Source organism: Bubalus bubalis, chromosome 11, assembly GCF_019923935.1.
Source record: "Bubalus bubalis isolate 160015118507 breed Murrah chromosome 11, NDDB_SH_1, whole genome shotgun sequence".
NCBI lineage: Eukaryota > Metazoa > Chordata > Mammalia > Artiodactyla > Bovidae > Bubalus > Bubalus bubalis.
This window is the reverse complement of record NC_059167.1, coordinates 14,673,862-14,691,050: the sequence shown is the minus strand read 5'-3', so window position 1 is coordinate 14,691,050 and position 17,189 is coordinate 14,673,862. Positions and strand designations below refer to the sequence as shown.

The 17,189-nt window shown below is 48.3% G+C and overlaps 1 protein-coding gene across 6 annotated transcripts in view; it reads right to left on the bottom strand.

Moving 5' to 3' along the window:
- The window catches only part of POMT2 (protein O-mannosyltransferase 2), a 45,354-nt gene that overhangs the window by 9,805 nt on the left and 18,360 nt on the right, over nt 1-17,189 (bottom strand). For all 6 annotated transcript variants that reach the window (XM_025295149.3, XM_044924701.2, XM_044924700.2 and 3 more), the window contains 9 exons: nt 16,471-16,579; nt 14,559-14,718; nt 12,763-12,869; nt 11,822-11,904; nt 9,753-9,862; nt 5,772-5,838; nt 3,420-3,489; nt 1,609-1,687; nt 293-444 (listed from right to left, as the gene is read on the bottom strand). In XM_025295149.3, the coding sequence (XP_025150934.2) occupies nt 293-444; nt 1,609-1,687; nt 3,420-3,489; nt 5,772-5,838; nt 9,753-9,862; nt 11,822-11,904; nt 12,763-12,869; nt 14,559-14,718; nt 16,471-16,579 (937 nt within the window). The remainder of the gene's footprint in view (nt 1-292; nt 445-1,608; nt 1,688-3,419; nt 3,490-5,771; nt 5,839-9,752; nt 9,863-11,821; nt 11,905-12,762; nt 12,870-14,558; nt 14,719-16,470; nt 16,580-17,189) is intronic.

Below are 17,189 nucleotides of genomic sequence, written 5' to 3'. Positions count from 1 at the left end.
AGAAGTAGTCTAGCCTACATCATGCCCAGTTTAGAGACACAGAACCAGAGAGTTATCACAGGCCAGAGATATAAATGCTCAACTATTACAAAACGTGAAACACCACAGGAACTCTGGAGCTCTGGGCTCCATAAAGTTCTTGATGCCTTTTCTCCCTCCATCCACCACAAAGAAAAACCAAACACGAGGGGAACACTGATCATTCGGGAATGGAAGTTCGGGGCATTCTCCTTGTAAGTGTGAAAGGAAAAGCATGAGCCACTGCTGGGATGCCAAACCCCCGGAGACTCACCACTTAGGCAGGACCTTTCCTGAGGAGCCCAGGACACAACCTGTGATCAGATGGATGAGGCGAATTCGACTTCTCAGCACTTTGATTCGGTTTCCAAATTTTCTGTTTATAACCTCAATTCGCCAGAAGTCATTCGAGTCCCCTGACCCATTCTGCCACAAAAATCAAGAAAAAAATACAAAGAAAATATTAATAAGATGACTTCAGAGAAGGCGCATCAAAAAAGGGAGATGGCCAGCCTTTCAGATGCCATCATGTTACAGAGGTCAAAGACCAAACTGGCCTAAGTGACTGAGGTGGGAAAGAGAAAAAGAGGGCCAGAGAAACATCCCAAGGAACATCCCACGTGACTGCCATTTCCCCAGGCCTCATTATCACAACCAACAAAAGTAGTATGAAGCCTGGAACCTGATGTCCAATTCTTCACTTCACAGAACTACAGTTTAAGTTCTAAATAGATGCTTCTGCCCTTAAATTAAACTCAAGACATCACTATGAGCCAACAGAAATAAATTTGGGTCCTTTGCATCCGTCACCATGGCCATATGGACACTCATCCATCTAAGGAATGTCTAGCCTAGATATCATACTGTGGAAATTAAGACAGTTGTGTCTAATTCTCATCAGGAGATGCCCACCAGAAAAAGATGAAGTTCAGAGTCTTGGCTCTAGTATAATGTGGGATAAGCAAATGGAAAGAGGACTGGGAACTCTACTTTAAAGAACCCAGAGTCTTTACTGAAGCACCAAAGCCCTTGGAAGGGAACTTAGACAGCTGGTCATAAATCTATCTTCCCACTAGGTGTTTTTGCTTTCAAACTCTTTCCCAAGTCGTAAGTACTCATAGAGCTTCCTCGATAAGCTGCGTCACCCCAAGAAGGAAAAATCCAAAAGCAAGGTGGACAATATTCCTCTGCAGAACACAGAGGTAATCAGTAAAAATAAAGCCAATGAGAATTTGGGATCTAGCAAAGGATAGACCTGTATATACCTCTGGGTTCATATTGTGGCCCTGTGGCTTCTAAGTACAATATGATTTTAAAAGAGACTCAAATAGTATTCATATTTGACCTTTATTATGTGTCAGAACATAAAAATGGCATGGTTATTATAGAGGCAAGAGATGGAAAAAAATAGACTTCACAGGCGGCCTTTCCCACAGCAAGCCTAGCCAAAAAGCTCCTGAATGCTAAGAGTCCCTGAGCAGCCAATCGTTAGGAACATTCCGGAATTCTGGGAAGACCGCTCCGCCTCATGGCGCTGAGCCAGGCCCCACAATGTTTGGCGTCCTGCTCACACTCGAGTGGCTCACTTACTATGCCATAGCCAGTGACCTGATAGTGCTTCCGGGTCAGGGGGGCCTCGTGATAGTGACTGTGCAAGTTCCGAGAAGTCCTGGAAATGAAGAGAGAGAAGTGCCATTGTCTTGAAAAGAGATGTGTGATGTTTCTTCTTTTACCCAGGATATTCAGAGTCATCTGTTCAGGGAAGAAAAATTAGAATCCAAACTACTAAATCCAACAAACCAGGACTTTCTTGCCCATTCACTCACAAGAAATACCCAGAGAACTGGAGAGCTGCCCAAGCCAGGAGGGACAGACCAACAGGAGTACTGGACCACATGCCAAGAAAGAGGCTTCACTTCTTGTTCACCCATAACTTGAGCAGTGGGGAGAGGGGATGACTGAACACACTGGTGGTCTGAGGCAAGCTAGTCTGACTTATGAGGCAGCTTTAGGGGGAAGAAAATTAAAATTTGTAATCCACACATGCCAGAGACAGGTAAACCTCCTCCCTCCCATCTACTGTTTCTGCTCCTGTCAGTTTTACCAAGTGGGGATCTGTGCAGGAAGTGGAGGGTTTAATTGAGATTTTATTTACTTTTGCTTTTTGTAATAATCCTTACTTTTATCCATAACAAGTAGACAATGTTCATTATAAAAATAAAATTAAAGTATCCATAATCCTACTGACTAGGGAAAAAACACTGCTTATAGCTTTTATACATATATATATATATATATATATATAAAATAACCACTGATTTTATTTTAAAAATCTGTATGTGATAATTCACATAAACTTTTGCAGGGCTGCTTCTGTCATCTACTGTTCCCATTCATTTTGTACATAGTGCCCTATTTCCTTGAGTGTTTGGTTACTTTTTCGGTACACTGTTACTGAAAAACGATTTATAGGAATGGATAACAACATTTCTTTCCCAAAAGAGGATTCACATTTGCTTTTGGCCAGGTACCTAGGAGACATTACCACATCTAGGATTATGTTCATTTAAATTCATGCCTTGAAGATTTTCAGACAATCCATGTAAAATGAATTTGGATTGCAAATCCATATGAAGATCAGTTGGTAATCACTACTTCTCAGGAACCAGATTTTGTTTCCCTGACAAACCTTAACCCCCAGGGCACTCTGACTTCCCAAATAAACTTTGAATATAGGTAGATAGGGCAGATTTACCCTAACACCAAGCCTTTGGGGGTTATAAATCTGAAGTGAAGATCACAATAACTCACCACTTTGGGTGAGCCTAAAGCTTGGCCTTCAAAACTTCTTTCAAGAGGCAGTCAAAAACCAAAGCTCAAAACTCAAGATCGTAGGTACAAGGCAGAAAGGGCCACAGCATCCCACTTTTTCTCTGTATTTCCCCTTTCACTGAGATTTTGATGTGGTAATTCCTTACTATCTTGTCGGTTCTTCATGCTTTTCAAAAGATGTTTTTACATTGTTCTGGCATTTTGAGTTATTTTCAGGGAGAACACTGGAGAAGTGAACTAGTTTGCCATATTCAGAAACAGACTCATATCTTTTTAAAGGCAACCCCTTACGAAGAAATTTTGGGCCATTCAAATACTTCTCCCCCGCCCTCCCCCAGCTGCCCCTGGGCAAAAGGAAACTGAAAGGTACCCTCAAAGTCCAACTCAAAGTCCAAAGCTTCCCAAAGCCAAAACAGGCAAAGTAATTATTCTCCCATGTTAGCATAGCAGCCTTGCTCTGTTTACTAGGGCCTTGGTCCACATCTGATTCTGTTTATTTCCTGCTTAAAAGAGCTCCCTACATTTGGCGCTCAAACCACTCATTTATGCCAAACAGCAAATTTACTTACTCTTTGTGTTCTAGTCGAATGATGTCTCCATGTCTCACAAACTCCACCGGGAGTGAAGGGTCTAGGGGATCTGCCAAGAAGAAACAAGCACTGATGTCCGAAATCGTTCACTCATTAAACTAGTATTAATCGAGGGCCTACCAGTAAAGAGTTATAGTATTTACAATGTGGTAACTCCTGTTTGAGGTGCTGACAGAATGCTGTGGGACCAAAGCCAACTGTCTGAGATGAGAAGGGAAGCGTGCCCCAGAGATAATGCTTGAAAAGACTCTTAAAGGAGAGGGAGAATTTTGTCAGGTGAATGAGTGGGGAAAAGGCACAGAGGTATGAAAGAGAAAAACTCATTTGATCAATGGCAAATGACTTCACATGGTTAAGGCAGGCAGAAAGGAGAGTGGGAATCGGCCAGGGGTGGACAAGTGGGGCAAGACTGTGTATGCCAGGCTGGGAAACGTGGCCTTTATTGGCCAAGCACTGAAGCCCCCAACTAGAAGATTTTTAAGCTGGGAAGATAAATAATAAGATTTTCCTTTGGGTAGAAAAAATTAAGTCTTCCAAATATTAATCCCATGCAAATGATCATTTGCGCAGCTCTCTTCAAAATCAAACGTTAGGGGGTGGGGAAAACAAACAAACAAAAAAAAACAAAATCAAACGTTAAACCTGCATATTTTGCTAGTGATTATCTTGTCTCTGGCAATAGACTTGATCAATGTGAACCAAAGAAAATGATGGAAGAAAAGGACTACTTCTACATCATCAAAAAGTCAAGACCAATGAAGATCTAATGAAGTGACGACAGTGGAAAAGGAAAGTGGCAGTAATCAGAGCAACACAGAAGGATCCTTGCAAATTTCTGTCCCAGGAGTGGACACCAACACTCAAGGTCAGGAAAGAGATCTACCAGGACAAATCACTGGCTCGCAAGAGAATTTGAGACCTCAGCTGGAGAGATGCCCATTCCTACGCTGCCTCCTAAGGTCTCTTAAAAAGAATAATCAGCAAGATGACAGATCAGATACATCAACGGGGAGGGAAGTTTTACTTCACATGGGCCTGTGGGGGAGGGGCACTCACGGCCATCAAGAACACAGAAACCTTCATCTAGACAGTTCCCACTTCCCAAGTGCTTGGGGCAACCTGCCTTCACACGACTCCTTCGTTACTGGGTGAAACGCAGCCACCTTAACCTGGAAGCTACAACAGGGTAACAGAACAGGGATGCTTAAAGAGTTGGTCTGTGCCCACATGACTTTAGAAAGACAGCTGGTCTTCCCTCATAAATCCTCATTGCAATAGACCACTTATATTTGGCCTGTTAAGTCAAAGCACAATCTATACCAGTCTTATAAGGGTAAGAACAGACCCGGCAGAGGAGCCTGGCAGGCTACCATCCACAGGGTCGCAAAGAGTTGGACATGACTAAAGCGACTGAGCACGCAGGCACACAATGGTGTCATAGTTCATATTACTGAGGAGTAGGTGCAAAGACACTCGTCATGTCAGTCACGTTTCTAGTCAGAAAACCATGGCAACAAGAGGAGCTGGGGAAAGGAACAGAGAAGATGAATTCAGATGAGAAGTTGCCACTTCCCCAGGAGCAGCTGACTCGAGACAGGCTGAGCCAGGCGGTGTTTGCCGAGGAGTCACAGTGAACACCTGCGGCAGAAGACAATCAGCAGGTGAGCAGGAGACGCCCTCTGTTCTCTTCTCTTCTCAACTGCAGCAGAAGACACAGCCTGCAGGTAGCCAGCTGTCTGTCCAAAAAACAGAAGATACAGGCACAGCCCTTGCCACAAAGCCCCAGGAGGCCAGGTGTGCTTCAGAGCTGCTTCGCCCAGGCTGTTCAGAGGCAGCTATGCAGGCCTAGACAAGGCCAGCCAGGGGGCTGGCAGGCCCACGGGTCTCCCACTGACTGGCCCAGCTCTGGGACGAGCAGTGGGCAGCGGCCCTCTATCACACCCGGACAGCCACGCCGTACCACACGCTAGGGTCTGCAAGGCTTGCCGTGCTCCAAATCAGACGAGAGCAGCGACTGAGTGTCCCCGGTACATGCCCAGGGAACCTCATCCAGACCAAGTCTGAGCCTCGGCCTGCTCTCTGGCTTCAAAATGACAGCTCTCAGGGCCTGATCTTATCACTCTAGCTCACTGCTTATCCCTAGACCAACCACAGTCCTTGGGACATGCGGGGGCTCAATAAATCACTGTTGAAAGGATAACTGAGATCAGTCAAGATGGCAAAGAATGCTCAGGAAAGCCCATCCTAGAACCATTCTTTAGGAAGCATGAGAAATGTTAAGGAAGGCTCAGAGTAAGTAACAACAGAAGCATCAGTTCTCTGCCACATTACCTGAGTTCGAATTATGCTTCTTGATAATCCACAGGTTGTTGTAGTCCTTGTGCAAATAGGTGGTGACCTGGGCGGGTGGGGGAAGGAGGGGGTGGTGGGAGGGAGGAGAGTGTTACCATCGGCACAGTCAGCCCCAGGACAGTCAGCAGCGAGCCGGGACTGCTCCGGGCTCTCTCAGAAGCCCCAGCCACCCACCCAAGGGGCCTTGTTTCCAGACGGGGCCAGAAGCAGTGTTTGCTAAGTGCGTTTCCTCCTTCCTTCAGCACTTAGAGGCATCTTCCCACAAAAGCCCTTTTGATTGGTCTCTGTGCCTCCCTGCATCCTGTCTTTCAAGTTCCAGCCTCCTCGAGGCAAGAAACATGACAACACAGTGTAACACAGTCTACAGCACACAAAGAGGATTTAGTGCATTTTAAAAAGTCATCAAGACCATGCCTCAAACTCTCTACATGAAAAATTCAGGCTATTATGTTTTCTAGAATGTGGCCAAATGAAATGGAAGAAGCTCTATTAATATCTTGTCCTAGAAGCCTGAAATTTTAGCCATAGCCATTTTGTATATGCTAATTTTTAAAAATGGCGTGTGTGTGTGTATGCCCATGCACACGTATGTAATGCTGCGATTAATCTACCAGCAAAAATCTTGGGAACCCCAGTAACAAAAGAATAGTTAACATGATGGAGTGTCCACAGGAAAGAATATTACACAGAAAACATTTCAGGGCATTTTTTTTTTTTTACCAGCACAGGAAAAGGCTTATAAAATTGCTGCTGTTGGAAACGGCTACCATCTATTGCCAGGCCCTGTGCTAAGCACTGGGCACGTCTCATCTCTAGCCTGTGGGTACAATGGCTATCCTTACCTTACTTACAAGGAAACTGAGGTTAAGCAATTCCACTCAAGGTCACACAGCCTGTCAGCTAGAGAGACAGGATTCAAACCCAGCCAGCTAATCCAAAGCTCCCAGGATGGACTACATACATACAATCGTGTCAAGCATGCAAACAAGCACATAAACACCCAGCAGCAACAGAAATAAACACCTCTCTCTTACAACGTGAGTTTTAATAACTCCAGTTGGATAAAACATGACATTTACTTCCAAAGTGATTTGGAATTAGCATATGGGAAAAAAATTATGCATATATTACGGCTGCTTTGTTTCAGTGGCTCTTGCTTTCTCAGAAAAAATTAGGGACAACAGTATTAAGAACATACAAGAAGTTAAAAGTTTGGCAGCCATAGAGAAATTAAGTTCAAACTCTGAAACAAAAGCCCATACATCTACTTCACCCAACCTAAATTTACTCAGGATGTTAAGGTTTTGTGGTGCTCATAGGTGCACTCTGTGTTGTTTTTTTACAAAAATCATATTATTAAAATTCCTATTAGAAAAGTCATTTATTTATTATGAATATAAGTCTATGACCTCTTTTTCCCACTGAAACATTTATTTTTACAATGAAGTTTTTTTTATAATATGAGGTCTCCTAGGAACATAGGTATCCTATTACAAGAGAATGTTGTACATCAATCTACATGGATAAACACTGGTCCTCAGATCATGTCTAACTTTTTTAAAAATACTTTAAAAATCAAGACCTAGAGTTGTTGACAAGACACTGACCTACAGGGCAGGGAGGGCTACTAGAGGTTATTAAATCCAATCCCCCAGTTTACTGATGGAGACACAGGTGAGGAAGGCTCAGAGACTCAGTCAGTGACAAAGTCAGACTGTCTATCCCTTGGCCCACATGCTCGCTGGAGAACTCGCACGACTTCATGTCTCCACCCACGGGCCTCAGGTGGGCAGCAGCAGGACCAGCTTCACAGGCCTTCAGACACGGCTCTCTGCACAGTATGAGTGAGTGAGTGTGAGTTGCTCAGTTGTATCCGACTCTTTTGCGACCCCATGGGCTGCAGCCTGCCAAGGCTCCTCTGTCCATGGGATTCTCCAGGCCATAATACTGGAATGGATTGCCATTCCCTTCTCCAGGGGATCTTCCCAACCCAGGGGTTGAACTCAGATCTCCTGCACTGCAGCCAGATTTTTTACTACCTGAGCCACCAGGGAAGTCACAGTATAGAGGTTCCCAGTCACCACATCTGTTACTACATGACATCAGTAGCAAGGTATCACCACAGAAGGGCAAATTGTATGTTAGACTCCTCTGTAGAGCTTAAAACTGAAACAAAAATACACAAGGCATAGGCCCCATCCCAGACTGATTAAGCAAGAATCTCAGAATTTTTTAAAAGCTCTCCAGTGGATTCTATGAAAAAAGCGCAGTCAGGGCTGAAAACCACTGCGCTAGAGAGAAGCAGAGAGCCCAGAATGGGAAACTGATACCAAAACCCAATACTCTGGGTCAACTTTCTAGTAAATGAGGAAACAATAAAACACTTTGAGATGCAACAGTTTCTCACAGAGTAACGATTTCGCCCATTTTGCAGGAAGAGAAATCGCACTTCAAGCTTCTCAGGACAGCAGCCAGCCCTGCAACCCCCTCCTCCCTCCCTCTCCTCAGGTCACCCATCTGAGAGCTCAACCCTGACCACGCCACAGAAGCCTCCTGGTCAAGCTGCCACACTGCCCTGCCCAGGCCTCCTTCTCCGCGGTCTCTGCAGCACCTGAACTGCCAGCGTCTCCTGCCCCCGGAGACGCTGCCAGGCCCTCCCCTTCTCCTCCAGCCTCCCCGTCCACTCCCTCCTTCTCAGCTGCTTCCCCAGCGCCACTCTGAGCGCCTTTGACGCTGCTTTACACACTGCCCTCCCCTCTGCACACCCCTTCAGGACAATGTCACTGTATCACTAACACCTGTATGCTACACACTCATGTCTCCTTCCTGAGACAGGCCCCAGGCCTAGAAAACACACCACAAACTCGTCTCCCAAGCCATGCCTCCTCCTCCCTTTCTGATTACAGTGAACCAGCATCATCACACATGCACCTTGACCTCCTGACCCCCAGACTACAGACCTGATATGGCTCACCCCTGACATGTGTCAGTCTCTGGGCCCTGAATCAATCCCCACCTCTCCCTGAGGACTGTTCACCATCCTTTGTTATGACTATTGCCTCTGGTCTGCTCTTCCTTCCAATCCATCACACTCCTGCTAGAGATGTCTTTCTAAACTAGCAACCTAATCACATCTTATCTCTTAATAAGTTTCTCAATAAGTTTTCTCCCCAGTGTCAGCAGAACAAAATTAAATCTATTGGAGGCCTCTTTACAAGCTGGTCCCACCAACCTCTCCAACACCCTCCTCCCTCTCAGGCACTGTCCCCACAGCCACACCGACCACCCTGTCACGTGGACACGGACAGTGTCCCTCACTCGTTCAGGTGATACTCATGGCTAACCCTTCAATGAGCACTTCACATGGATTATCTCCCTCAATCCTCACAACCTTAGAGATGGAGAGAAGTACGATTTATTTTCCCCAATTTAAAGATGAACCCACGGAAGCACAGAAAGGTTAAGGAATTTGTTCAAAGTCACACTCTTGTGGAACCAGGATTCAAACTCAGATACACTAGTCTGGTTCCCAGGTCTGGGTTTATAACCTGTATGCTCTGCTTGTCATCCACTCTGTGCCGGCCACCGAGCCAGGCACCCAAGCCTCCCAGGAGCCAGCAGCTGCACAGCAAGGAGACAGGAGGAAGGAAGCACTCCCAGCTCAACGGGAAGAGGGTTACCACACAGGCTCGTCAAGGGTGCCAAGAACACCACCCACACCAGACACACCTGACCCAGGACCAGGAAGAGGCGGGACATGGTGGTCAGAGGGGAAGTCCCCAGTGGCAGCCTGGGACGCTAGAGCTAGCCAGGGGAAAGAGAAAAGGGTACAGGAGGGGGCAGGGTGTTTCCAGTAGAGGAAAGAGTACGGGACAGGACGGGAGGCAAAAAGAGAAGGGCGGGCTTGGGCACGGCAATCAGCGCGGCGGCCGCGGTGCGAGTGCACAGAGGGCCACTGACCTGCTGCTGGCGGGCACCGACGCCCTCGGGGTAGAAGTGCCTGTGCGAGTGGAGGTAGCCGATGGCCATCCGCAGGTTCTTCACAGTGATCACGGAGCCGTAGGCCAGGTCTGGGAGGAGGAGGGCAGCAGATGGTGTGAGCTGGCCCAGGGTGGATGCGGCTCCTGACTGGGCTGGGGGTGGCTCTGAAGCCACAGGACCCCCCAACCCTCTAACAGACTCCACTGGGCCCAGGACTGCGGAAAGCAAGACACGCAGCTGCCTCCTCACCCCAAGGGAGTCACCTCAAGGGGGAGGTCACCAGTCTCACCTGCACCCTCCCCGCCCCTCCCCACTCCAAAGCACTTCAGAAGAGGCTGGGTTTCACAATGGTATTATCAAAGCACTGTTTGTAACAGCGAAGACCAGAAACAACTTGTCCTTTAGTCAAGGTCCACTATATACATTCCATGGGATAAACAAGGAGAACGTATTTATGTCTTCATCTCGAATGTTCTCCAAGATATAATGTTAAGACAGAGAGGCTGTTAAGATAGACTTTTCACTGTATATCATTTTGTGCCTTTTGAATCTACCACATGCAGTAGTTGCTCAATGGTATTTTGGGTTTTTAATCTAAATTTAAGGGAAAAAACCCCACAGTAAACAGCTTACCCGAGAGCATCCATCCCTCCCACCACAGGCCCTGGGTTATGGGGAAGAAACCTCTTTGCTCAGGACTGTCCCTCCTCTCCATGCTCTGCAATGTGGCTGCCCACCCATCCCCACTCCAGGGAAACAGGTCTCCCTGCACCTGAGCTGGCCGCTCCTGTCCTCCTTTGTCCATTCATTTTGGTCAAAAGAATGAATTACACAGGGGATACAAAGGTGGGGGAGGCCTGGCTGTGGACCTAGCAGAGGCCAGTCTTGAGGACGATGACCTCACACAGTGACCAGCACAGGACGATGTGCCCGTGCTTCAGCAAAGGTGTGACAATGTGTGCCATGGTGGGAGCCCAGCGAAGGGAGGAATAAATTCTTGCCCAAAGGGTGAGAAGTGGATGGTTTAATGAAGAGAGCATAACTGAACTGGGCCTTTTAAATGGCAAGTAGGAATTTGATAACCCCACAGCACCATCCTTCCAAGGCCTCGTGCTGGCCAGCACACACAGCCCCACACGCTGGGGCCATGGCTGCGTCTTGATTAGGCTGTCTCCCTCCTCAACCCCACACTCCTTCTTGGACTGCTCCTGCAAAGCCCTTCCCCCGCACTCCCCAGTGACCTGACCTCTCCCTGTCCTCTTCTCTTTCTATAGCTTCTTCTCGGACCACAGCCAATGCCCAGCATCAACTGTCCCTTTTCAAAGGACTCCTTTGAAAACCTCAGCTAAGAGCCCACAGGCCCCGCTGCGTGGGTTTCCTAAAGCTTCTCAAAGCCAACGTGGAACCCAACGTCTACCTTTCCAAGCCAATTTTTACCTGCTTTCCTATTTCTCATTCCTTTCACAGTCTGGGTGGGCCCACTGTGTTCCAGGCTCTGGAGAGACCACAGGACATTGTCCATGACTCCAGGAAGCAATCTCCTGGGCCCAACCTATCTCACTCTGTGTGTCTCTAATCCCTGCCCCCTGACCCCCTACAGAAGTGATCTCTTACACCTTCGATCCCCAGCGCTCTGCGCTCCCTCTTTATATACTGAGCTCACATAGCCACATCACGTAGAGATCTTACTCCAGGCCCCATAGCCTCCAACATGGCTAACACGTGCTCAACTACTCTCTGTGAACAGGACACTCTGGTGGGAACTGACCATTAGCCCCAAAGGGCTCAATCCCCCGCCCCCAGGTTCCCTCTGTTATCTTCCCATAGCCATATCGGACAAGCCATCTTCTGATCAAAGAGTTCACCACTCAGGACGCCCTCCTCTGTACTTGCTGTGTCCCTGTTCACCCTCATGAGTGCTCAGACCAGATTTAACTGGATCTTTTTCCCACTCTGCTATCTAAAGTAACTCAGGCTATCATATCGTCTTTTCCAATCTAACTCCCAGGAATCCCTCCTGCCCTTCTCTCTTCCTAAAGGCCACTCACGTTCGGGGATGGATGCATTGTGAAGGTTGTTTCCTGAAAGCCGGGCCTGGAAGGCAGAACTGAAGAAGCCATCACCGGGACCGCTGCGGAGGAGGGCGGAGCGGAAGGGAGCAGTTAAAGGAGTGAAAATACATTTCCCAGGAGCCCTGGGAAGAGCTCTGAGTGGATGGTTTAAAAGACATACAAGGGAGTGGTGGGCTCCCCAGGTGGTGCAGTGGTAAAGAACCCTCCCACCAGTGCAGGAGATGGGGGTTCAATCCCTGGGTTGGGAAAATCACCTGAAGAAGGAAATGGCATACCACTCTAGTATTCTTGTCTGGGAAATCCCACAGACTGAGGAGCCTAGCGGGCTACTGTCCATGGGGCCACAAAAGAGCCAGACACGACTGAGCAGCTAAGCACACATGCACAGGGGCATGGCGGTGCGGTGTGGTGGACAGACACAGGGGATGGCGTCAGAGACAATGGGTCCAAACTACAGCTCCCCTGCGAGTTAGGCGAACTCTGTAAGATACCTGGCCTCGTTTAGTCTCAATGTCTCATTTACAAATCGGGGATTTTAAAAAATCAAAAGAACTGTTGTGACTAAATGAGATAATGTATACAAAACACTGAGCACAGTTCTGACACAGTTGCTACCGTCTAAATGGGAGCTGCTGGTGTCCTTGTTATTATTACCCTCACTCCAACTGTACGTGCTCATGGTCCCCCATCCCTGTTAGCACAAGGGGACTGTTTTTAGGGATAAGAGGCAGTTTGGCTACAAAGGCCTTCTCTTCTTCCTTCAGGACAGGGTACCCAGAAGACAGAACCCAGAGGAAACCAACCCTGGGTCCCCTTCGGGTCATCCCAACCACAGACCTAGGAAATCACGTGGCTCCTCCATGGGCTTAGAGACAGAGAAGGACAGAAGCGAGACACTGGCAAGGCTCTGGCGGTACCTTTTGTTCAGCACCATGAAGTGGACAGCGTAGGTGGCGATGTAGAGAGCCAGTGGCAGCACTATGAGGCACAGGATGCGAGCGGTCAGGTGTTTCCCCAAGGTCACCTGCAAACAGAGTCAGTACCAGCGCTGGGCAGAGGAGGCTTCACTATGCCTTATGCCTGATGTGTGTGTTATTTCTAAGTTTTTACATGTAAGTCATTGGGGAAGGAAATGGCAACCCACTCCAGTATTCTTGCCTGGAAAATTCCATGGACAGAGGAACCGGGTGGGCTGCAGTCCATGGGGTTGCAAAGAATCAGCCACAACTGAGCACATCAGCCCATATGTAAGTCATAATCAGAAACAACTGAAAAACTAATGGCCATCAAGAGAAAACGGTATGTGGAAACCCTAAGCCTTCTTATAACACCCAACCAACCAAGCACTGCCAGGGCTGACTCTGGCCAGCCCTCCGCTGCCTGTCCAACGCTCACCCAGGGCCTGGGCTGCCCCCAGGCAGCTGACAAGGCATGACCTGCATCCTCAGCTTCATCACTCCCCACTCCCTCTCCCTTCCAGTCGCACTGACATCCAGCACTTTCCCTACGCGCCTTGCACTGCACTGGCCCCACCCACCACGTGAACATGAATAAATGCTCCTGATCTTCACTTTGGGCCTCAGCTTTCCCCCCAGAAGCCTTCCTGGAATGCCTGAGCCTGGGCTTGCACCCTCCTCTGTGCTCTCACTGCACTTGTTGGCTGGAACATGACTTATATTTTTCTTTTCATTCTTATTTCTCTCTCTGTCTCCATTGTCTCTAGAGGGCAGGAATCTTGTTTTATTCATCTGCATGTTCTGGGTCTCACACTCACTGGATGGTCTGTCTATATTTTCTAAATGAACTTGTTGGGACTTAGGGCCAGAGGTGATGGAGAGGTGTTACAGCAGAGCAGTAGGTGTGGAGTCAGCCTCTCCTTTCTGAATCCTAGATCTACCTTTCACTACTTGTATGACCTTGGGAACAATATCACCTCTCTAGGTCTGTTTCCCTCATTTGTCAAGCGAGTGATAACTACCTGCCTCACGGGATTGTTATGAGGAGGAAATGAGATAATAAAGGTAAAGCATTTTCCATAATGCAGGACACAGAGTCAGCTCTTAATAAATAATACTGTAATAAACTGTAAGGCCCTTACTGGCCTCCAAGTCTGGAGACTCTGGGTCAGGAAGAGAAAACTGTAAGTTCAGAAAGTCAGCCCACTGAGTTTACTCAGTCCCATGCAGTCAGTGTCTGCCATACACGTGGCTGAACCCAGTGGAACAGGATCCCTTTGGATCATTTGTTTTTGTTCAGTCACTCAGTCATGTCCGACTCTTAGCAACCCCGTGAACTACAGCACACCAGGCTTCCCTGTCCTTTACCATCTCCTGGAGCTTGCTCAAACCCATGTCCATTGAGTCAGTGATGTCATCCAACCATCTCACCCTCTGTCGCCCCCCTTCTCCTCTTGCCCTCAGTCTTTCCCAGCATCAGGGTTTCTTCCAATGAGTCATTTGTAGAGCATTTAAAAAACAATGCAGGAATGAAAGCCAAAAGAGAACCCCAAGGATGTCAGTCCATCCTCTCCGTTTCTCCCTGTCCAGCCGGCTGGTCATGGCCCAGCCCCTGCTGCCCTGCGCCCTCCAGAGGGCAGCTGGATCCAGCCCACCTGGGGCCTGGAACACAGCCATTCTGCCCCCTGCAGCAGAAATGGAGAAATGTTGCTGGCTCTAGGAAGCAAAGACGTTTCTACAAGTGCTTGGGTTCTCACCATTGAAAGACTGAGGTCTCCGAACAGGTGCCAAAGGTCTGAAAGGGTGTTCCACCCCACTTGCAGGATGATGAAGAGGCCAACAAACTTGACCCCCAGAGCGCCAGCCAGATTAACGCCGGTCAGGCTGAGCCAGAACCACCAGGGGGCAGAGAAGGGCCTGAAAACCAACAAGACACAGAGTTCAGCTTAGTGGCTGGAACCAAACTCAATAGCAAGTTCAGCGCGGGGAGGGGCAGAGGTCCCCGGACTCTGAGAGGCTGCCCTGTGGCCTTTCTCGTGAGGGCTCCCAACCTCAGGGACCACACATGGCGCCGAGGTGGATGTGGTCTGTGAAACCCCTGAGACTGCAGGAGCAACGTGTGAGAGCACGATTCTTCTGGGGAGGAGGGTCATGGCAGCCCTGGCTAAGTAAGTAAGGGGCGTCAAATAAGCAAGAGCTTATTCTTCATTGGTGACCAATCAAGTGGAAGAAAAAGGAAAATCCAGAGTAGCCCACTGGATTCAGGCGGACTGTCCCCTGTAAAAGCCAGCTATTATTGAGTGTTACTACACCTTAGGCACTGTTCTGAGCACTTTACTAGTGCGTGCAAGGGGGCTCAGTCATTCAGTCGTGTCCGACTCTTTGTGACCCCAATGGGCTGTAGCCTGCCAGGCTCCTCTGTCCATGGGATTTTTCCAGCAAGCATACTGGAGTGGGTTGCAATTTCCTCCTCCAGGGGATCTTCCCAACCCAGGGATGGAGCCCGCATCTCCTGCATTGGCAGGTGGATTCTTTACCGCCGAGCCACCAGAGAAGCCCCATGGAAGCCCCATTACCACACTGTGTATTAACCCTTTAACTTTCACTACAACCTCGTGGAGACAGAGCCTGTCATCAGCCTCTTCTTCCCGACGAGGACTCGAGGTACAGAGAGGCCCTGGAGCAGCCGCCAGCAGTGGAGCACGGCGCTAAGCCAGGCAGCCGGTTCCAAGGTCTACTGTATCAGAGCACTTAGTGCTCAGAGCTGCACACCCCCAGGTTCCCCACCCTCACCCCCACCAGAGCAAATGCGCCTTAAGAGTCAAGATCTATGTGTTCCTGAACCCTCAGTTCTGGGCACAATACCTGGCACATAGTATGTACTCAAGAAATGGCAGGTGGGAGGGGATATGGTACAGGCAGAAGATAAGCCAAACCCAGAGAGAGCTGGAAGTCATGGCCTGGCTGCCATGAAATCAGGTTGCTTCTGGAAAAGCCTTGGCAGAGCCAGCTGTTTTGGTTTGGATGCAATGACCTATTCTACTCTCTTAGAGGCAAAGGATGATCTGGAAAGGATTCTTCTGGAAGAAGACCAGGCCCTCCAGAGCAGCTTTAGGACTGACCAGGGCCTGCAGGGATTCTCTTGATCCATGTGGGCCCTTCAAGCCAACCTCTGTGTACATCATTCCCATCCTTGGGTCAGGACTGAGGGCAGGGAGACAAACAGTTCCCAGGCAACACCTACTCTGGTGCCCTCCCCTCTAGAACAGAGCACGTGAAGAATTAAGTTGTCCTGGGATCTCCTAACCAGCATTGGTGCTCAGGAGTGGCTAGCTGGTGGGGTGGGGGAAGGCATTAGGACTCCTTCATAAAGTAACATAAACCCCCACCAAATCCACCCTTGTTGTAAAAATAACAAGGCTCTTGAAAAAGACAACTAATATTTTCTTAGTCTTAGGAAAGCAAAAATAAAAGTATAGAAAACTTCTGTAAATCTATTTTTATGATCTAAAATGGGCAATCTAAAATATTTTTTTAAAGTATACTTGCCTGAAATTCAGCTTCAAGACAAGTCCTCTAGGCACTGTACCCATCCCAACCCTAGACATTATAGAAATTCTAGAGCTGCCACAGCTTCTGACACCCCCTCCCAGAGATGGTGCTGCTGACCTGTTGGCACAGGAGTTGTACTTGACCATGCTCAGCATGGCAGCCATGATGAAGAACATCAAGATGGGGTCAAGGAGGATGTACTGGGACAGAGTGAGGCATCCTGTGTCTGAAAAACATGAGCTCAGTGGTCAGAAAGTGCAATCAGAGACAGGCCCCCCTGAGAACAAAACACCCCAGCATTAAGAAACAGTCCCCCTTGGGCTTAACTGCATGTAAGCGTTTGTGCAGTCAAGATTAGATAGGCAAGTGAGTCAACTGGAAAGCAGAAGGACAGAGCTTTGGGGTACACCAAAGCCCAGTGATATGAAAGAGCATCTCATACTTTCAGGCCATTGACCCCAGAAGGGATTGTGTCATTCATTCAGACAGAGTGATCCTGAAACAAGGGCTCTTGCTAACTGCCACCATCCAAAGTTCTGCCATCATGCTTACACAGCCACAAACTACATATACCCAGGATAGAATCTTAACCATTTCACATGAAGTTTCTGTTGGGAGTTGACTCTCCATGCAGGTGCTGAAGTGATTTTCTTAAACAAAACTTCATTACATCATGGCCTGGCTTAAGTCTTTCAATGTCTTCCCATCTCACTCAGACTAACAAACTCCTCGAGATGGCCCTGGTCTCCCTACCCATCCAGCCTCCTTTGCTCTCGTGCTCTGCTCTGGGCTCAGTGTCTTGCTGTTCTCTGAACCTCCCAAGGGCTGCCTCGCAC